The sequence below is a fragment of the Parastagonospora nodorum genome (assembly GCF_000146915.1).
Source record: "Parastagonospora nodorum SN15 chromosome Unknown scaffold_1, whole genome shotgun sequence".
In the NCBI taxonomy this organism is placed as follows: Eukaryota; Fungi; Ascomycota; class Dothideomycetes; order Pleosporales; family Phaeosphaeriaceae; genus Parastagonospora; species Parastagonospora nodorum.
The window spans coordinates 2,398,493-2,418,576 of NW_001884549.1; the positions used below are offsets into that span (position 1 = coordinate 2,398,493).

At 52.7% G+C, this 20,084-nt stretch overlaps 10 protein-coding genes across 10 annotated transcripts; 6 read left to right on the forward strand and 4 right to left on the reverse strand.

The window, feature by feature from the left end:
• Nucleotides 1–232: 232 nt before the first annotated feature.
• Nucleotides 233–1,958, forward strand: SNOG_01087 (hypothetical protein; the record flags this gene model as incomplete). The annotated part of the gene is made up of 4 exons (XM_001791692.1): nt 233–445; nt 504–675; nt 841–1,645; nt 1,709–1,958. The coding sequence occupies 4 exons, from the start codon at nt 233–235 to the stop codon at nt 1,956–1,958; spliced, it is 1,440 nt and encodes a 479-aa protein (XP_001791744.1).
• Nucleotides 1,959–2,821: 863 nt separating this feature from the next.
• SNOG_01088 (hypothetical protein) lies at nt 2,822–5,347 on the forward strand (the record flags this gene model as incomplete). Its single annotated transcript, XM_001791693.1, has 4 exons — nt 2,822–3,548; nt 3,652–4,083; nt 4,134–4,697; nt 4,791–5,347. 4 exons carry the CDS (start codon nt 2,822–2,824, stop codon nt 5,345–5,347), a joined length of 2,280 nt encoding a protein of 759 aa, XP_001791745.1.
• Nucleotides 5,348–6,447: 1,100 nt separating this feature from the next.
• On the reverse strand, nt 6,448–6,969 carry SNOG_01089 (hypothetical protein; the record flags this gene model as incomplete). Its single annotated transcript, XM_001791694.1, has 2 exons — nt 6,448–6,513; nt 6,715–6,969. 2 exons carry the CDS (start codon nt 6,967–6,969, stop codon nt 6,448–6,450), a joined length of 321 nt encoding a protein of 106 aa, XP_001791746.1.
• A 713-nt stretch (nt 6,970–7,682) lies between these two features.
• SNOG_01090 (hypothetical protein) lies at nt 7,683–8,117 on the reverse strand (the record flags this gene model as incomplete). The annotated part of the gene is made up of 2 exons (XM_001791695.1): nt 7,683–8,015; nt 8,070–8,117. 2 exons carry the CDS (start codon nt 8,115–8,117, stop codon nt 7,683–7,685), a joined length of 381 nt encoding a protein of 126 aa, XP_001791747.1.
• Nucleotides 8,118–8,701: 584 nt separating this feature from the next.
• SNOG_01091 (hypothetical protein) lies at nt 8,702–10,577 on the reverse strand (the record flags this gene model as incomplete). Its single annotated transcript, XM_001791696.1, has 3 exons — nt 8,702–10,034; nt 10,092–10,404; nt 10,508–10,577. The coding sequence occupies 3 exons, from the start codon at nt 10,575–10,577 to the stop codon at nt 8,702–8,704; spliced, it is 1,716 nt and encodes a 571-aa protein (XP_001791748.1).
• A 106-nt stretch (nt 10,578–10,683) lies between these two features.
• Nucleotides 10,684–12,136, forward strand: SNOG_01092 (hypothetical protein; the record flags this gene model as incomplete). The annotated part of the gene is made up of 2 exons (XM_001791697.1): nt 10,684–10,743; nt 10,796–12,136. 2 exons carry the CDS (start codon nt 10,684–10,686, stop codon nt 12,134–12,136), a joined length of 1,401 nt encoding a protein of 466 aa, XP_001791749.1.
• Nucleotides 12,137–13,239: 1,103 nt separating this feature from the next.
• Nucleotides 13,240–14,299, forward strand: SNOG_01093 (hypothetical protein; the record flags this gene model as incomplete). Its single annotated transcript, XM_001791698.1, has 2 exons — nt 13,240–13,474; nt 13,531–14,299. 2 exons carry the CDS (start codon nt 13,240–13,242, stop codon nt 14,229–14,231), a joined length of 936 nt encoding a protein of 311 aa, XP_001791750.1. The 3' UTR covers nt 14,232–14,299.
• Nucleotides 14,300–16,332: 2,033 nt separating this feature from the next.
• SNOG_01094 (hypothetical protein) lies at nt 16,333–17,728 on the reverse strand (the record flags this gene model as incomplete). Its single annotated transcript, XM_001791699.1, has 2 exons — nt 16,685–17,728; nt 16,333–16,619 (listed from the first exon to the last, which is right to left on the reverse strand). The coding sequence occupies exons 1-2, from the start codon at nt 17,640–17,642 to the stop codon at nt 16,333–16,335; spliced, it is 1,245 nt and encodes a 414-aa protein (XP_001791751.1). The 5' UTR covers nt 17,643–17,728.
• A 629-nt stretch (nt 17,729–18,357) lies between these two features.
• Nucleotides 18,358–18,600, forward strand: SNOG_01095 (hypothetical protein; the record flags this gene model as incomplete). The annotated part of the gene is made up of 2 exons (XM_001791700.1): nt 18,358–18,474; nt 18,532–18,600. 2 exons carry the CDS (start codon nt 18,358–18,360, stop codon nt 18,598–18,600), a joined length of 186 nt encoding a protein of 61 aa, XP_001791752.1.
• Nucleotides 18,601–19,392: 792 nt separating this feature from the next.
• Nucleotides 19,393–19,875, forward strand: SNOG_01096 (hypothetical protein; the record flags this gene model as incomplete). Its single annotated transcript, XM_001791701.1, has 2 exons — nt 19,393–19,407; nt 19,798–19,875. The coding sequence occupies 2 exons, from the start codon at nt 19,393–19,395 to the stop codon at nt 19,873–19,875; spliced, it is 93 nt and encodes a 30-aa protein (XP_001791753.1).
• Nucleotides 19,876–20,084: the final 209 nt, after the last annotated feature.

Below are 20,084 nucleotides of genomic sequence, written 5' to 3' on the forward strand. Positions count from 1 at the left end.
TGCGCCAATTCCACATCAGCTGTCACCACGTTTGCTCGTCTCTGTGCCCCCACGGTTTTCTTTCCCATACTCTCCCTCGGCCTAGTAAGTGCGCGCTATTCCGCCATACACGAGTGCCTCACTGATAATTACACTTTCCAGCAGCCCAGGCTCCTTGTCGCTTACATCAACCCCTCGACATCTGCCGCTGTCCACTGTCACCTGAACCGTTCTTCTGTTAGACACTGACAGAATGGCCTCCACCGATTCCGCCCACATCAACGGCAACTACGCGCCGCAAGCCTACGAGAACAACTACGCCACCGGCGCCTCCAACTTCACACCGTCCCAGCAGCCCACCGCCCAGCCAGCGCAACAAGCCGCTGAGGTGCCCAAGGACGAGGTCGGCTGGTACTTTGTCGAGCAGTACTACACCACCCTCAGCAAGAGCCCCGAGCGCCTCTACGTAAGTCTCCCGCTCCGATGGGTCATGCCACGGGCCACAAAGCTAATTGGACATGCAGCTTTTCTACAACAAGCGCTCTCAGTATGTCTCAGGCGTCGAGGAGGAAAAGGTCAGCGTTTGTGTAGGACAGAAGGTATGGAAACCGCACACTACCGCCGTCCGTGTCCAGACTAACAGCGCCTGGGCGATCAATGAGCGCATCAAGGGTCTCGACTTTCAAGGACACCAAGGTTCGTGTGACCTTGGTCCACACCCAAGGCTCCTACTTCCAATTTTGTCATCCCAAGTTCATTGGGCAAGATCTCCAACCCAAGGGCTATCCCCCTCTAAGCGCTTTCTCTCAGACCTTTGGTCCTCGCCGAGCAGACCAACGGCTACTTCGTGTTGAATGACATCATTCCGCTACCTCGCTGAGGAGCCCGAAGAGGACGAGGAGCTTCAGCAAGAGAGCGCCAATGGCGTCCAAGAGCCTGCCCCGACCGCTGCTGTCCCTGACAACGCGTCCGTCACCCAGGGTAACGAGATCGCGGCCAGCGAGGAGAACCTGAGCAAGGTCGACGAGAAACTCGAGGCGGCCAAGGAGGAGCCGGCTGCGGAGGAGTCTCTGCCCGCTGCGCCAGTCGAGCAAGTGCCAGAGGAAATCGAGGCACCTCACACCGAGGAGGCGCCCGCCGCTGCCACCGAGGCTTCCAAGGAGCCTGAAGCGCCTGTCGAAGCCGCTCAGCCCGAGAAGCCCAAGGCTCCCGCATCAACCCCAGCTCCTTCTGCTGCTAAGAGCACTTCTTCCGTTGCCATGCCCTCCAAGCCTGCTGCTCCCAGGACATGGGCTAGTCTCGCCGCGTCCGCACACAAGGTCGCCACGCCAGTCGTTCCCGCGCCTGCTTCTCAGTCAGCCGCTGTCCAGCCCAAGGCCTCGACTCCTACCCAGCCCGCAGCTGCTGCACCAGCATCCTCGCAACCCGCCTCTGCTCCGCGTGAGCAGTCACCCTCGACAAGCCAGGGTGAGACCGCCGGATGGCAATCTGTCACTGCCCACAAGAAGGAGCAGTCTCGTGCACAGAACCAGGGACCCGCCGCCGACCCCGAACAGAAGCGCGCCTACATCAAGAACGTATACAGCCAGGTCGAGGAGCCTGCTCTGAAGGCTGCCCTCACGCGAAGTTCGGCGAGATCGAGTACTTCGACATCAGCCGACCAAAGGTAAGCTGGAAATACTACTACTGCATGGCAGCGCTAACAATATCTGTAGAACTGTGCCTTCATTGATTTCAAGACTCCTGCCGCCTACCAAGCCGCGATCGCTGCCAACCCGCACAACGTCAACGGCATCGACCTCAAGGTTGAAGAGCGCCGCCCACGACCTGAGCAGTTCCGTGGAGGATTCCGCGGCGGTCCTGCTCGTGGTGGCCGTGGAGGTATGGGCGGACAAGGAGGTCCCCGAGGTGGTTTCCAGCCCCGTGGTCGAGGCGGTCCCGGGCGCGGTGCTCGAGGAGGTGCTCCCACGGAGGCATAAGTGTGATGACGACCGCCTGTCCCTCTCCATCCTTTTCTCTCACTCTTCTCCCGCGATTCGCTGTAACTGACACCATTTCCTGACGACTGACGGCTATAGCGACATGTAGTGTATCGGGCCTTTTCGCGCTTGTACAAAAGTCCTGTTCGAGGAAAAGTCTGTGGCGTCCGCTGTTATCCTTGGGGCTCTCAGCCCTTGCATAGCGAGTGGTTTCCTTCTTGCATTTCCCCCTTCATGTTTCCATTCAGCTCTTTGTATTGCAACACCTATTTCCCTTTTCATTTCACGCACGTTCTCGATACATGATGTCTGCGGACGGCTATTTGAGAGCTCGATACCGACTTTTGAGTCGAAAAACGATCTGGTGTAATGGGCAGGGATGTACAACATGGACGGGATGCTGAGCATAGAGATCAGTATAGTGGATATGGAAGAAATACAGCACTGGCATTGTATGAACAATACATTGGATCGACGCCGTGGTGATGCTTGAATTGACCCGAGGCGACGTCAGCTGACGAAGCGTCAGCGCAGGTGATTCGTCGCAGCGTGAGCTGGCTTCAACTTACCTTCCAACGTTGTGACTTTGCATGACTTTACGTACACATCAACCAAGACGTTTCTACATTCTATACGGCTCTCCTCTTCCTCAAACGGAGTCTTTGGGCCTTGAATTGCACTAACACCGGGCCCTAGTAAGCTTTGAGGCTGCGGGGTGCTGATTAGGCGGGGCGGTATCACCCGCGTTGGTCGCATCACTGTACATGTACCTCTCCCCCAACGACATCGGGCCTCTCCAAGTGTCCCACGCGCACATCTCGGCCATTCGGTGGCAAACTGAATGAACCTCTACTCTCTCGATAATGCGACCGCTTCCTGGCGGCGACGCCCTATCTTCCAGTGTCAAGCCTCGGTCGCGCAAGTCTAGCGTCGATCATGCTGTCGCGTCCAGCCATGTCCCCACTGCCTTCTTCATGAGGAGCGAGGAGGAGATGGAGCAGTCGCTGGCTTCTTCCTCCAACACACAACCCCCTGCAAGACTGCAAGATAGCACATTTGGTGTGCAGAGTCTGGCCGACACGCTCGAAGCTGCTTTTGGTTCCGAAAGGACGCCAACTGCTAGACGGACTGGGAGCTTTCACAGTACGCAATCATCCGAGAAGAAGACATCCAGAGCAGAGTCACACAGCTCGGCCAGCAGTTCAGTAAAGCTACCAGGCAGCTTCAAGACTGTTCCTCAGCGCAGGCCGAGACGGAAACTCTCCAGTCATGCCAGCTCGACGCCCCTCACGCCCCTCCAAACCGATGCACCCTCGCCAGGACCCATGTCCGGCATGCCGAGCACCCCGAGTGCCATCTCGCTACAATCGCTGAAGCTGTCCGACGAAGATTCTATCATGGACGAGTCTGGAAGCCAAGCTGTAACCTCGAGCGGAGAGGAGGACGGGGCAGAAGCGACGACGCAACAAGCTTCCATGGCCAGCTTTCCACAGTTGGTCATGCCCAGCATTCAGATGCCGTCGAGGAGGCCTTTCACCACCAAGGGTAAAGCCATGGGAAAGCTGAAGATAATGGTCGCCGGAGAGTCGGGTGCGTATTCCAGCTCCTCTGGCAAACGCCACTTACTTTGAGGTAATGTTTCGCTAACAACTACCCTCAGGCATAGGCAAAACTTCCCTCGTCCGCTCCATAGTCCAAGTCTGCGAAGACATTGTGCACGTCGACCCTCTATCTCCTCCCAAGTCGACCACTCATGCGCCGCGATCTGCCTCCAAGTCTCGCAGACGAAGTTCCGACAGGCCACGGCCAGCTGCGATCACAGAGATACATGCCAGCACAAAGCCATATCCGCCTTGGTGGTCAGATATGGAGGAGAGTCGACAGCTGCGAAGGCGGAAGAGTAGCCTCGATGCGGTGCTGGAGCGGAATATATGCTTCGTAGACACACCTGGCTTCGCACGGGGCGAGGCGGAGAAGGACGATATGGACCGGGTGGTTGAGTATGTCGAGTCTTTGCTTTATCAAATGTCTTCGGTGACCACGATGGAAGACAGCGATGTCCTTGGTGTCATCAGCGGCAGTGGAGGAGTTGCGATAGACCTGGTTCTCTATCTCTTGCCACCAAGTAAGTCTGGATCGTTGACAACGATGAGCTCTGAACTAATGCATTCACAGACAAGGATATATCAGCAGACATTGTATTCATGCAACGCCTCTCGGCTTTGACCAACGTCGTCCCCGTCATTGCGAAGTCAGACACACTTTCGGCGCAAGAGGACATCGCGCTCAAAACCAACATCCTCGCTCGACTACAAACAGCTCCCGCGATTCCGTTCATGTTCGACAAGACACTGGAAGACGCTCTATTGGCGGCTCAGAGTCTCTCCATCATCCACCCAGAAGTGCAGACATCACAGCCGGGCCAGTATCCTTTCACAAGTCCAACATACCCTTACGCCATATCCTCGACACCTGGTCCAGACCACGAGACTATGGACGCGTCGCTTCTCATGTCGCCGGAATACGTACAACCTCTTCTCCCTTCTGAACTTGCTACACTCGTGGAGCAAGTGTTTGAGCCAGATTCTATTGCTTGGCTGCGACATTCGGCAGCAAAGAAGTTCCTGGCATGGCGGAAGAGAACCACCTTGCCTGGAGACTCATTTATCCTAAAGAGCCTGCAGCAACCACGAAGCCCCACAACGGCGTCAGTGGGGTTGAACAGGGCTGCAATGAATTGTAAGCTCACACATCCAATACATCCATCATCCAAGCTAACCAAATCCTCAGCATCCGCAAACTCGTCAATATTCTCCGCCGCATCCCCCTCAGGCGTCCTCGTCCCGCAATCCGCCTCCCCCTTCTACCCCTCCAACCTCCAATCGCCCTTCCGCACCTCCTCGCCCTCCCTCGACCTCGAAAACCCCACCTCCTTCTCCCTCACACGTATCAACCAACCCGACCCAGACATTCGCATTGCCAAATGGGCCACGGACCTCCAGCGCAGCCTGCGCAACGAACGCACCCGTTTCGAAGAACTGCAGCGCGCCGACCGCGCGAAATGGCTGCTCGAACAAGTCGCCGAAGAAGTCTCGCGCGGCGGCATCGTTGCTTCGCCGAACAGTCCGAGAGCGGATTGGGCGGTTGTGCGCCGCGCGGATGGCAAGGGCGAGGAGCGGTATGGCAAGCATGAGGGACTGGACTCGAGGGATCCCCTGGGCATTTGCAGGATTACGGATGAGGTGAGGAAGAGGGGGTTTGTGGTTGTCAAGGTGCTGGGCGGGGTTAGTATGCTGGGGGCAGTGGTGGTGGCGGTTGTCAGGGCGTGTGGCGGGGAGGTAGGAGTACAGCGTGCATGGTGGTGTTGGGTGCCAGGTTCCGAGTGGTGAACAGATCGTGAGTACGAAGTGGGCCTGTAGAAGTAGATATAGAAATGGATAATACCCTTGTTTAAGTGAATACTTTTTTTTTCCCTTCCTTCTCGCGGGCTGTTAGTGTATACGAGAGATTTCACAAGTTTTCCACGACACGTGTGCATGAGCATGGTGTTCATTTCATTTACTTACTTACTCGTTGCGAGACGTACTGTGGCTTTTTTTTGGCATTTCTCATGCGTGAAGCTGGATTCTGGATCCGCCGAGCAACTTCTAAACGCACAATACGCGTCTCGGTGCAGAATCACAAATGAAACATGACGGCCGGTTGGAGACCTGTCAAGGAGCGGTGTAAATTGGGGGAATGATTAGCTGAGCCTCTTTGTGTAGGATAATCTGTCTCTGTGAAATTCCCCCGGTGGTATGTGTGACGGCACAGGGATCGTTTTGTTCTGTGTGAGCTGTGGTGCGAGGAAAGTCAATTGTCTCGCGTTTTGAGGGTGCGAGATGGTTGTTGCGAGATGGCGAGTGTGGGATGCCTGGGCACTAAGTGTGTTGAATTTGAAGTGGGAATGTTTGGGACGAATGGGGACTTCTTCTGACTTTGGGAGATTTTTTGGAGTGTTTTTTTTTTATCGATTGTTGAGTTCCATATGGTTTTGGTGTTTATTCAGGGTTAGGGTTGGGAGATGTTGGTTTTATTTCATGTCGAGTTCACTACAAATCTGAAGTGACTACAAGGCTAGTCTATTCTTCGTTGACTTCAAAGTACGGCTGAGTACCGTTATGCAAGTATCTACTGTTCCTTGGGTGTGCTCATGTTTGGGGCATTTTTTTGTTTATTGCTACTCTACGATGCGTGCATTTGCAGATGTTTGCATGACGGCTGGATGGTTTGTCCAAGCAAGAGTATTTTCCTTTGCTGGACTGTTATTGTACGAGCAAGTGTGCGTCTACAACAAAGCTCGTTGTCTCTGGATTACCGGCGTATCTCCGGTTCTTGCGCGCACAGTGACATGACGCCCTTATGGCGGTGTATTTTCATAAGCCAGTGCCCTAGAGGTCGGACTTGCGTCCATGGGCACAACGCAAGAAAATGGGCACCTGCATAGTATTTACGCCACTTCAACTGCCGTGAGTTCGGGTTGTTTGCGCGAAAAATTGTACATGCTCAGGAAGTCCTGGTCATTATGCAAGACAGCAAAGCTTCGAAAAATCGAACGAGCACTCGGAATGTGGAGGCACTTTCCCTTACGTATATCAGCGGAGTATTGCCATGGGGTTGCTTAAGAGCTCTGACCATCCCAGTGAATTTCTATCCGAATGCGACGGCTCGTGCCGTTCCCTACGTTATGTCATGAAACGGATATCGGCCCTCTTACCGAGGCATCTACAAAAGCGAGGCTGTTAGAGCCCAGTTGCTTGTCTAGGTACCACAGGTAGTTTCCAAGATTGTCGCGCTGCTGGGTTTCACGTCTCTGGCGCCACTTGCGAGGAAGACATCTCCGGTCGCGAAAATTGCCGTTTGGGGAAAGATTTAGATGTGGTGCGCAGTAAGTCCGATGTGGGGCGCATGCGCATGTTGATTTTTCTCTCGGCGAGCGTTGGTCGATAATGGGGTGCGTACGATGACCCATTGTGCTGGGAATTGCATCGTAATTGTTAATGCGCTCGAAATAGGGTTGGGGATAGGTTAGTTGACCGCGCGATTTGTCGTGCGTTCTTTGACAGCCCTTGCGGGCCGTTCCTTTGCGGGCGTGCGCTCTGGTGCATGGCCTATTTTGCCGAAATGCGATGGCATGTACATGGTCTGTGAGAGCTAAATGTGACAAGGTATGGCATTGTCGTGATGTGATACCTAGCTTGCATGCGGCACAATACTCGGGTTCTCGGAAGGGATGGCTTTTTAACGAACCTCAGGGATCGTTTCATGATGCTAACGCGAGATGGACAATGCCGTTTGATGTAGTCGTCATAGATGTGATCCTGCATCTCTGGCTCGCAGGGTACAACGGCCGAGATGAGTCTTGAGATCTGTGGAGAATGAGATCGATATGGGAAGAGTGGGGCAGTCGAAATCCATCATGAGGAACGTATCTTGCAATTCGCGGAACCTGGCATGACGTGGGGTGATTAGTGAACTTGCCTGGGTGAGGTACATGTGTGTAGGCATAGCTATGGTAATTTGGAATCAGCCGTCAGAGTCGCAGGGGTTCATTCACCCTCTCACCAGGGCAGAATGGCACTTTAGCAGGCATGACAGCAAGGAGACAGATCATCCCATGCCATTTGCGGCCGCGCGCCCTGCTAGTACTCGTGTCCATAATTGTTTCTGCGGCTAACTCCCGCTCTACCGATGTGCGTCACGTTGCTTTTTCCTCATTTTGCCCGCACCCTCGGTAAGCCGTTTCAGAACCTGGTCGACGCAGAGCCGCATGTCAATCATGTGGGTCGATTTCAGGCTTTCAGTGCCGCTTCCAGTAGGGTGCGCGTCCCAGCAAATGGCGTGCAAGCCACTGGAAGCAGAGAAGTAAGGAACGGTTCGGAGTTCATGGGGTTTGGCTTGTGGCTTGGGATGAGACTCGGCTGTCGACGCCAAAAGGTAGATGATATTGCGCACGCGCTCGAGATCTTGTTGGGTGGAGGCAACTGTGCAGCATGCCCACCGATGACTTTCAAGGAACTTGTGTCTGATTAGAGAGGAAATGACAGATCAGATAGTAGCGTCAATGCACACGTGAGCTGTAAGGGTTTGGTTGAACGCCCGATGGCTGATCAAGATCATGGTGGCACGAGCGGGAGCGTATCTTGCAGGATCTGGGCTGAAACGTGGCTCAATGCCATGTACGATACTGGGGTTCTAGTTGGCGGCTAGGCCTTCCGATGGGCATCTCACAGGCGAAGTACCGAAAGATCTCGTGCTACGCTGGTATTTGTGGCCTGACTGTCGGAGACAGGCCTCCTACTGGTATGGCAGCATGTGGGGTCGTAATGGCATTAGCCGGCCAGAGCCTGGGCAAGGTTGGTGCAGAATCGGACGGGTGATTCCTGCATAGTCATGATTTTGTCAGTGGAGTATTGTCAAGGGCAAGACCAGTATGCGATTTCACACATGGGGCATGCAATGACATCCTAGTCTGGCTAACGCGGGTTCGCTACGGTCGTACGGAGCATCCCCCGTCCTTTTCAAGTCCATACGATAGCTCTTACTACAAACTGTGACTAAAGACTTGACAAAACTGGAAGGAGGCTGTACGACGGAAAATTTGTGTTACTGTCTGCAAGACGTGCAATCCGCTCGCGTCCGTTGCAAGCCCCGGACGGCTTGTTGGATTCCAAATCGTTCTCGACCTGGTCAGGAGTCCGGTATCATTGCGTGCTTGTAACGATGCGAGACTTCTGATCTTCCCAGATGCATCTAGGACAGACGCAGGCTCCACCTAAAGCTCCAGCAGCCCACTCCCGTCGTTCCTTCACTGGTAACCTAACATCGCAGTAGTGGCTGAACACTTCTTCGCCCTTCTTGATGCCAGATTGTGTGCTAGGGTCCCTTCCCTTCCATTCAACTAGGTTCTCGCGGGTCCAAAGTCTCATGCTGCCGTCCCATGCCCATGCCACATTGGGATCGCAGCTATGGTTTGCAAGGCACCACATGGGATGGACAGCGCCAGTTTCTGGTCGGCCATCTAGACCTTGTCGAGCCGATGCCGTGCCTCGCAATTTCGCAAAGATGGTATTGAACACCCAAGTGTCGTAGCGGTTGCTTTGCGTAAAGATGTTGACTTCCATATTCTCTAACATATGCAATGGTGCAAGAACGTTGCTCTTGAAAGAGAAGGGGAGTGTTTGTGGTATACCTGCAAATGCATCTGTAAGCTGACCATCCGCATTGGCCTTCCAAATTTTGTCCAAGTCTTGGCCGTGATAGTCACCCCAGATGTAGCGAATCTCTTTGAGCTCTAGTGGATGCAAACCTTGCGTCTCTGCCAGTGCCAATGCTCGAACCAAAAGTGAAGTATAAAGAGCATCTGCGGCTTCGCTCGCGGACACTTTGCCTTGTTCTACACTGACACCACACAGTGAAGGATGGTAGCTGTCCTGAGCTAGATCGTGGCACTCCATGGAGCAGAAGAAGACCACATTGCACTCGTCACACGAGACAATTTCGTCATGTCCACCCGCTGAGGTATCTTGGGTAGTTGGTAGTTGGAGACTGCAGGCGTCGCAATAGTGGTCGTGCAATCTTGAGATGGAGGTCAAAAGTGACTTCTCCTCCAGAATGCGTTCTCCAGGAGGTATATCTTCCTTTGCGAACACTCCTAGCTGTTTGATTTGCGAGGCCTCTGATGTTTCAGTGGAAAGTAGAGGCAGCTCAGTGATCTTAACCTCTAGCTTTGGGGCTATACCTGCCATCTCTCCATTGAGAAAATCCAAGCACTCTTCAGAAGAGCGGTCCGGTTCATGATGGTTCCATGGATACTGCTCGCGGCGTACGAGCCCTCTCTCTGGGTAGTCGTCAATTTCTACATCTTTCATGTTCCAGCTTTTAGCCGCGAAGAACTTAGAAATTTTGCTTGATAAGTCCCCGTCGTGCTTCTGGAATATTGTGTTTTCGGGAAACGCTTTCTGCGCGCGAGCGATGTAGTCGAAAGCACTGCGATAACTCCCACAGTCTAGGAGACACCCAATCAGAATGTCATAACTGGCTCAGTCAGACAGATCAACGCTTCGACTATTGATGACACGATTGCTTACATACGCAGTAATCGAGCAAACTGTCTGAGCCCATCTTACAGCACCTTCTTCTTCCTTTGATTCATTTTCTTCTTCAACCGATAGCTGAGCAAGCACTTCCGAAATATAGTCGTCCCTGGCTGCTTCGATGGCTTCTTCGTGATACTCGCCTTCTTCCACTACTTCGTCTATCAAGAGAAGCGCTTTATAAGCATCACTAGCAGCAAGATCAGGATATCCTAGTTGCTTGTAGACTTTTGCAAGCTCCAGCCGATGAGGTATGCTATATGGTCGGTCTGTTGTGGCTTCCTGTAATGCGGCAAGTTGATGGGTAAGATCTTGGCGAGTGATAATTTGGTCCTACTTGAACATGAGCGAATGAGATTCTATGTTTCCTTTGCTTTTCACTGACTTTCATGTTGTAAAGTTTCTACCACAGACTTTTTGCTGCGCGGTGTTGCTGTGAGAACTTTTCTGGAAGTGGCGGCGCTAATGTTATCGATAAGGACATTGTGGGATATTCCACACCTGACGTATCCATCCTCTACATCATCACACATCCTTTTGTAAAGTGGTCTCAACTGCTACAGAGCAAAAGTTCATCTCATTCCCGCATCATGCTTCCATCAGCAGCGGAGTTGATCGCGCGCTACCTGAGATCGAATGGGTTTACTGAGGTTCGGATAACATCATGAGGTAGCCTGAATATCATCGCTTACAGGGTCGTAGACATTGAACAGCTTTGTCGCCGAAGCCGGTCTGCCTGCGGATACTGGGGCTAATCCAAGTGACTCCGTCACCATTGAATCGATTTTGCAAGAGAAGAAGACTTTCGACACCAGCCTTAGCTTCGAAAAACTCAGCTTGAACGACAACAATCGTGGTTGGTCAGAAAGCGCACCATCTGTACCGAGTGTTGTTTCTTCACTCCCGAGCCGGTCTAATATACTCCATGTGTGTGTTGTTGAGCTGTCACTTGGTGCAACAGTGCATCCTCAGGTTTACATTGCCGTCACGACGGCAGATAGAAAGCTGTCTTTACTAAATCCTGCATCTTCCACATACGAGGTCGCGCACTCGTATTCAAACTTCACCGACTCGCCTATATTGGACATGATCGCGATAAACAAGCATCTAATACTTACCGCGTCAATGTCTGGACGACTCAGCCTGTATGATACCGTCAGAAACGAGGTTGTCGATGAAAGAAAAGACCATTCGAAATACATTGTCAAACTGGCCTGTCGTCGGGATGGCGAGCGGGTTATGGTTGCAAGTGCGGGCTGGGACTCGAAAGTCTTCTTTTACGAGATCGTTTCTGATGTCGATACTGCGCGGCTTGGGAAACCGAGGGCAGAATTGTTACTACCCACTATCCCGGAGACACTCGCATTCGTCACTTCATTGGATGACGGAACACCGATACTCCTTGTAGCCCGTCGCGATTCCACCTTCCTACAATTCTATGCTGTCCCTAGCTCAGAGTCTCCGGAGTTGACTTTTCTCGGGAAGCAAAACCTTGCACCTCATTCCAATGCCTGGATTGCTTTTACCCCTTCGGATGTACAAGTTTGTCCCACCGATCCATCCTTGATTGCAGTCGCCACATCAACGACACCCCACATGAAGTTGCTAATAGTGAAGCTACTTGTACCCACTAACCAGTCATCTCTACTTGACGCCGTATCTGCGACAGGCCCAAGTGGGACCGTCACGCAAGCCTCCCAGGCCCGGGCCGAGCTCTTGGTGCAAGACCGGGAAGAAGCTGCGATTATAGTGAGCGTCTCGACGCTTGCGCCACAAACCCAGTATTCGACACCAAGGTTAGTTTGGCGGCCCGATGGCTCTGGGGTTTACGTCAGCTCGGACGATGGTCTGGTCCGCGGAATTGAAGCGAACACGGGCAAACTCATGGCATCTTTAGAAGGGCATGATCTGGGTTCGAAACTTCGGTGTCTTTGGGCTGGGACCTTGGGTTCCACTCGAGAGAGCGCTTCCGGGGTCGATGCTCAGCGCGAGTACCTTATCAGCGGAGGCTTCGATCAGAAGCTCATCATCTGGCAAGCCTAGCGATGCGCCTTTCCAATCACATCTGACATCTCATTATCTCCTAATCACACAAAAAGGGCAGGTACGACAAGCCCGCCATATGTCCTGCGAAGTGTTCTTGGTGGTTAGTGGCATTCCCTTCTCGGCTCACGACTGATATCGCTGACGTTGGATCCAACCCCACGAGCAGTGATGGACCAATATGTGCCTTCAAGTAAGCCATCAGAAACACACCCGTATTGTCAGTGGCTTCGATAAAAGCATCATGTTCAGTTGTCTGGCATAAGGCACCTCTCCGATAAATTTCGGTTTGTCCATTGTAGCCTTACGGGAATGAATTGCATGCAGATGTGCTTTTCCCAGCCGGTGCAAGGGGCGCAAAATGGTGGCAACAGCACACGGACACCCAGCCGATCGGTACCCAACACCTGAACCAGATTGCATTTCAGCTGCAGATACACGCCAAAAACTGTCTAGTTGATCGATCTTAGGGCCCATGCAAGGGCACGTTTGAGATCCTCTTGGCACGCTAAACTACACAATGCTAGCTGCGATGATGTACACCCCACGCTTTCGGTCTTGCGAACTTGCTGCCCGAAGCCAATGGTCGCTTGATTTCTTGGATCTAGGTGTAACACCCAAAATATCTGCGGCCTCTTGGGAAGTTCAGGGCTAATCACATCACCGGGGAAGCGGGACGACATACTCTAGACTAGTCCGGATAGAACATAGTTGCCATCACAGCAGGGACACCTCATTGGTCTTTGCCATAGCATATGACGGGAAGCTATACATCCACTCAGTCATCAGCACAAGCGCTTGGCGACGGTCCATACACTGTAGTGTGCACGTCTCCTCCGACTTGAAATGAACCAAAAAGCCTTTTCCTTCTGCAACCTCACTACACAACTATAAGTATAACCTGGTCGTACCTGCCTCAAATACCAGACAGTCTTAACTATCGCTCATCCATTCCCCCCGGACATTATTATCCTTCCTTCGGATCTTGCGCAACTAGCTTCAGCTACACGCCTCAGCTATATTTCGACTCCACGTGCTTCCATATTCCGGACCAACCAACCTGTCGGATCGTTTTCGTTACGCAGACATTTACGTGTACCACGATGTCCTACAGCAACAACTGGAAGGATGGAGATGGCGACTTTCTGCTGGTCATATCTGGTTCAACCCGCAGTGCATCTTATTTGACAGGATGGCAAGAGTTCAAGGATCACATTCGGAAAGTGGTCAAAGAGCAGCCAGGTTGGGTGGATGTGTACTCCAGCCAAAGTCAACGTCGCGGTGAAATGCAAGGCTGGGCCAGACTGAGAGACAAAGAAGATGCAGATACCGCCTACAGTATGTCTTGAACCCTCAGCTGTGAACTGTAGTCATAACTAACATCCAATGTGCAGAAACCTACTCGAGGTCGAAGGGCATGTTGGTGCATGTATGGGAGACATGTCGTAGTAGCGAGGGATTTCGCATCCTCAGATGCAATTGCTCTACGGTATTTTTGGAAGTGCCCGACGGGAACCATTCCGCAGGTCGCTGTGGAATTGACCTGGGAAGAGTCAGTCACCTGACAGGCGGCGTAAAAGCCACATACCCCCCAACAACAGCGCCACAATACGTGTCTGCCCAACCTATCTACGGGTATGGATACGCTACGACACAACCCTACAACATTCCGGCCATGTACCCGGGCTATGCGCCACCAACTCAAATGCCCGTCTATTCCGCCAACACATATGGAATGCCGGTCAACGTTCGACACGGGGCTGTTTTGACCGAAGCCCGAGGCATCTTCTTGCAAAACTTGAGCTACAAGTGTACATCATCGGACCTTTACAGTCTGCTTCTTACTGTCGGTCAGCCCGTGGATTACAAGCTACTCCGAGATACCCGCACCGGCGCTTTCAAGGGGCTAGCGACTGCCACATTCGGATCTCAAGACCTTGCCGAGAGAGCGGCTTACTGCTTGAATAGGGTGGAGCACATGGGTATGACGCTCAGTGTTCGTATGGATAAAGAGACGACGGCTGTTGGACAGGCTGCGCCATTAATTGTGGGATCTGACATGTACAGGGTAAGATCTATGTGCACGACCCACTAGATCCTTGTTGACAGCGAGCAGTATTAGCGAGCTTAGATTCTGTAGTTTAACATTCCTTCATTTCGTTATCCAGTCGCGTCGTTATGTGATCATTAACGTGGCTTGGCTACGGCTGGTGGCGTCAGGTGTCCCAGGCTGTCGGATTGCTTACGGTGTTGAGCAGGGAACATTCAGGGAGCATTGTACAGAACGGTTGGCGGCCGGCGCGTGTGTTTGGTTTTCGTGAAGTAAAGAGGAAAGTTTTCCGGGACAGGGGGCGTAGTTGGTTTTTCTCGGTTATCTTAGATGCACTCGCTCACTATCTCTTCCGCACTGATGGGTCGGCCTGCACTAAACAGGGGTACATTTTGCTTTTCATGTGGACATCCTTGTACATGCTATTACATCAACCGCTTTCCGTGCGCAGCTTGTTCCTTCACACCAAACGCTCATGAACAGCCACCCGGTGATCCGATGCGCCGCTATTTGCTCGTGGGTCATCCTGTCACTTCCACTCATGTGCCACCGAAGCCACATAGCTTCGCTGTCGGAGCCGACAGGCCCAGGCGCTTAGCGATGTGGGAAGACACTATAGCGCTACAGGGCGCTTGCACATCGTATCGCCTCTGGCAGAGGGCGTCCAGTAGCCTCAAGACCTCCTCCATCGTATTGTGTGGCCAGCCTCTCATAGCCTCGGACGCCTATAGTGTAGTTACCTAAACACGGCGGACTTCTTCGGAGGCTAGATATCATGAATCCACGTCGGCCATTTGGAAGGCAGGGCTCAGCAAGACAAGTCCGTCTTTTTCTGACACAACACGTAATGGACCGCATGCTCAGGGTCGAGAACAGCTTCAGACCCAAATCACGGCCCACCTCTACACGTGTACTGGACATGAGCATACCGTACACCCATCGACGTTGGCTCCTTTTGCGGAACGAATGTCGGAGAGGTTAATGATCCTGCTAAGATCAAACGTCGCACACTGGAGATCCTTGGCGTGATGGCGCACTTTAGAGGTGTAACGACATTCCTGATGTGTTTTAGAGCTATGGCATGACACCACGACAAGGTCACTAATCTGGAATGCATTAGGGCACACATCCACCCTGGCCATGTCTCCGCTGTTACACCATGTCCACGACATCGCTCACTTCAATTAGCCTTGCAGCATGCGCAGTAATGAACTCGTAATAGCTACAATGCAAGACATGCTAGTGGCAGCTGCCATAAGTCTCTACCCATGCTCTGTATAACCATTGGCTGCTTCGTCTGAAACTCGATACTTGTATCTCCGCGTGATCCGAGGAGGGATGGTCCATGACTGGCAAGGGCCGTCCGAATCTGAGCCTCAAAGACTCTGCCCAGCAAGCGTGGGCTCCGTGAACACAAACATCGCAGACTGTAGCCAGTCGCAAAGGCTCTATGAACACAGCCATCGGAAACCGTACCTAAATGACAAACCCTGTCAAGGGCAGCCAAAAGCCCCTAGTCAATGACTGTCACTCCCTCTCCACATCCCGAGATCGTCGCGAACAGGTTCCCTAAGAGTGCTGATCGCACGGTTCCTGAATGTTGGTTTCAAGCCTCGACATACCAATCCGAATCACGGCAGTTTGTTTCAGTCGTGCCTGCCCGGTAACGGTGATGGTACAGCATGAGCTAAGCCTGCATGTCCGGTGCTCCACATCAAGCCCACCACATGCATCACTGACAATGGATACTTTCAGATGCCCACGGAGATGTTGCGTACCTGCGTTTTCCTCGTCCGACACGAAATCCAAAGACCCGGTCTGCAAGCGAGGCCAAACGGCTGTGCGACGCGATGACACTGTCATGGGAGCTGTCGCTGGGTAAACACTCTGCTTCGACAACGATCACCGTCAGCGAAAGGAAAAGCGAAAACCTTAAGCCGAAATAGCCCAACATAGCGTCAAACAGTCGTGCCATTCTTCGCGGCTGTACGACGCGATGGAAATGTTCTGGAAATTGCTCCTAGACAACACGCCGTGCTTCGACAACGATTCGATTACCAACACGGAGAGAAAGCGTCTCACACTAAGCATTCTAGCATCGGCATCGTCATGTCATTGCTGTAATCCTCTCCAGCAACCACACCCATCACACTCTCCACCCCTTCTTCTGCGTGCGCACAGTGACGACATACAACACTACCAACCACATCGTACCCAGCATCAAACACACTGCAGACCACACCTGCACGCCGATGAAATCCGTCCGCCCGTCTTTCTTCTTCAGCAAGGCACCAGCAATGGGTGCGCCAATCAGCGAAGCAATGCTCGATACGCTCCACGACATACCCAGACGCGTACCCAGCCGCGAGAGATCGGGCGTGATGTTTGCGAAGGCAGCGGATGGCACGGTGACAAGGGCGGCGGAGAAGAAGCCTGAAGGGTGGTTAGTACATTTGTGTCATGCGAAGGAATGAATGCTTTGAGAGGAGCAGACTCACCCCAAAGAATCGAAAACGCAATGAACGTGCTCTCCTTCTCGATGCTGATCCATGACAACGCCAACACGCCACTCGCAAAGACACACAGAATCCACGTCACAATTGCGCCCGCGAAATGCGCAATCACGCCGCTCGTCAGCCGCCCGAAGAAACTCCCCGCAATCGCAAATACAAGCATGTACAGCGACAAGCTGTCCGATGAGCCCAGGCGCTCGCGCGCGTACGTCGGGATGTAGAAGTACGGCACCATGTACCCGAGGAACGTGAAGAAGCTGCAAGCCGTGAAGATGAGAAACAAGCGCTCATGTAGCGCTGATTTGTCAAACAGCGCTCTCGCCTTGCGCTTCGTGGCGAGCATCTTCGAGCCAGAGAGGAGCGCGGGGATAGACAAGCATGCAGCGACGAGCGCGACGAAGCCGATAGCGCGCATTGCCCAGGGGAAGCCAGCGGACTTGGTGAGGCGGTCGAACATGATGATGTAGATGACGCCGCCGACGGCGATGCCGCTCATGACAATGCCGAGCGCGAGTGCTCTTTTCTTATCGAACCACACGCCCACCAGCGCCAGTGAGGGGATGTACAGCAGACCCGCACCCAGTCCCATGCAAAGGCCCTGGCTGAGGAAGACTTGCCAGTAGGTGGTGCTGAGGGAAAGCATCATGATGCCGAAGACGACGAGGAAGTTGCCGACGATGAGCATGGAGCGGAAATATCCTAGATCGAATAAGGGGCCGGACATGACGCCGATGAAAATGAGCAGCCAGGCCTGAACGGTGCCGATCCAGGATATGGCGGAGGGAGTCTCATTGCGTAGGAGGGTGTTGCGGTAGTAGGCTTGGAAGGCGCCATAGGTCAGTGTAAAGCCCCTGGGAGGATTAGTATGGTGTTGTGGAGAGAAGTGTGGGAGACTCACCAGATGTTCACGTATATGAAGAAGCCACCAAAGACTTTGAGCCATGCATGGAGGCCGCCGTCAGGTGGGGGAGGGATGACGGAGTCTGTTGTGACTGCTCGAGAGAGAGGATTGCGATCGTTTTCTGCTTCTTCATGGATACCATGCTCTTGCTTTTCCATGTCCAGTTGTCCATAATCTTGTGCCGATGTCGGTCTCGAGACGACATGTTCCTCTGTAGAAGTCGAGCCACCTGCAGCGGGCTCTTTCTCTTCCTCCACCAGGTCAAATGTGGTCGACATTTTGTTACCTATGGGCCTTTACACGCAGGCGCAGCCAAGCTCTTATATGGCAGATTATTGTCGGAATTGATGCATCGAGTCATTCCACTGCAGTATTCCGAAGAGGCTAGTTCTCCCGCGCAAAGGGCTCCTTCAATTCCGGCCTGCAGTTTCGAGGGTGTGTGGCAGTTGCCCTTGATTCACATGAAATAGCAAAAGCTCCGAAATCTGCGCAGCGCGGCGTTGGCATTATATAACTCCCAAGATCGTAGCTGCCGTCAATGACGAATTTCCAGCTATCCCGTTCGAGGTGTGGCGGCTGCATCAAGCGGGGACGGCTAGAACCGAGGTCGGCATCGGCGTCGAGAGTGTCCAACGAGATCAGGCAAATAAACGAGACGTTTCCACCATGGGAATAAGGACCACTTGATCATGATGGGGCAGAGGCGCGACCTCGATCAGCTTAAAAATTCCCCATAGTAGTCTGCGAGCGCGTCAACATGCTGCTGCAGGACTTCCTCAGCGTGCATGTGGATGCCACCAATGCGCCCTGGCATGCGCGGGCGCCCACCCGCCGCGGCCTTGCGCATGGCTTGAGGAGACGGGCTGTAGGTAGGGTAGGTCAGGCGTCTCCAAGATGCGCACGATGCTGGAGACATGCTGACACCAGGTAGAACTTCCAGCTGCCCCCGAAGAAGGCTGATGGGCCTACGACATCTGCCACGACCACTCCAGGCTCCTGAACCCTCCACTCGCCCACATCTCCCCTCTCGCCCGGGGCTGCCAGCTTCCTAGATGGTGTCATTGCTCTGTAATAAGCAGCAAAGCACCAGGACTAAGTGCCTTCTACCTTCCGCCTTCGTATCCTCTCTTACCTTCAAAACAGTCCCCGTTATGGAGAGCTTGCATGACAACTACCTAAAGACAGAGATTAACAAGATCAAGGTCCAGATACAGAGGTCTGAGTATCGCACAAGCCTTGCCGTAATAATTCTCCGGTCCCTCTAGTAAACAATGAGTTAGAGGAGAGAACGCTGGAGGTCTCTTGCATCAGAAGTGCTGTGGGCTCTTTGCGAATGCTGAGTGCGCGCTGCACGTGGCAGATAGAGAGGAACACATGTTGTTTCCGACTGCGTGGAGATTTTAGCTGAAGGTACAGCGACCATAACTTTCGCCCTCAGTGCGATCGAGGGGAACATTGGTGAGCAATTTCGGCAGTAATGTAGCAGCTCTACTCTCTACTGCTTATACAAGCAGCAACCCGTCACTGTAGCAATCGGCATTACTTCCTACTGGCAGCGCTGACCGAACGCGCGCTCGTTTTAAACAGTCAAATGGGGCCATCACAGAGTCTCAGGCCATCGTGGTTGCGTTTGCGGTACTTTCTATACTCGGGCCGTCTGTCATGCTGCGCTAAAGAAAGGCCCGGAGCAAATTCCCGATCAATTCAACACTCTTATTGGTCATGAAGCTTGCAGTCAAGGTACGCAGCGTTCCGGAGCAGCCGCCTGGCTAAGTTAGCGCTCGGATCAGCCATGAAGGCTGTGAAGGTAAGCAGAGTTCTGGAGTAATTGCTCGGCCAATTTAATTCTCGTATTAATTCGGCCCTTACAGTAGGGACTTGCAGTCGGTTGAAGCTTCCCAATCTGTCTGCCTTTGCTTGCTATGAAGTGCAGACACCGTAGAAGTGAAGTGATAGCTTAACTTTCATTTGCGTATCTTTTGCACATCTCTTCGCTGTTAGCTGCTATGCTAGACAGCCTCCAAGGATTTATGATCATACGTTTACGGAGATTGACCATTTCCCTACACAATAAATATAGTTACGGATATCACCGTGTATGTTCTATTAATGACTCGCAGTTAGTTTGTTTAGGGTTTGCGTTTACGAGCTGCCTTCACAATCAGCGTATAGATCTTCTACGCTATATCCTTTTAAGAAGCGCCGACAAGATCAAGATCCTAGCGGGAACATTATCATCAGTAACCCCGGGTCCAAGCAGGTTCCAAGAAAGTAAGATATTCACATCTTACCTAGGTGTCAGCCCTCAAATACCTGTATACAGCGTTATAAGCTTCACAGTGCAGAGAGACCTATGGGCATAATCAATAAACTCAGCTACACTTCAATAGGAGCAGCCTCGTCGTATATTACGCAAGCAGATAGATACATAGGCAGGCATCTACAGGCTGCAGGGGAGGTGAAGGCCAGCGCATGAAATTATAA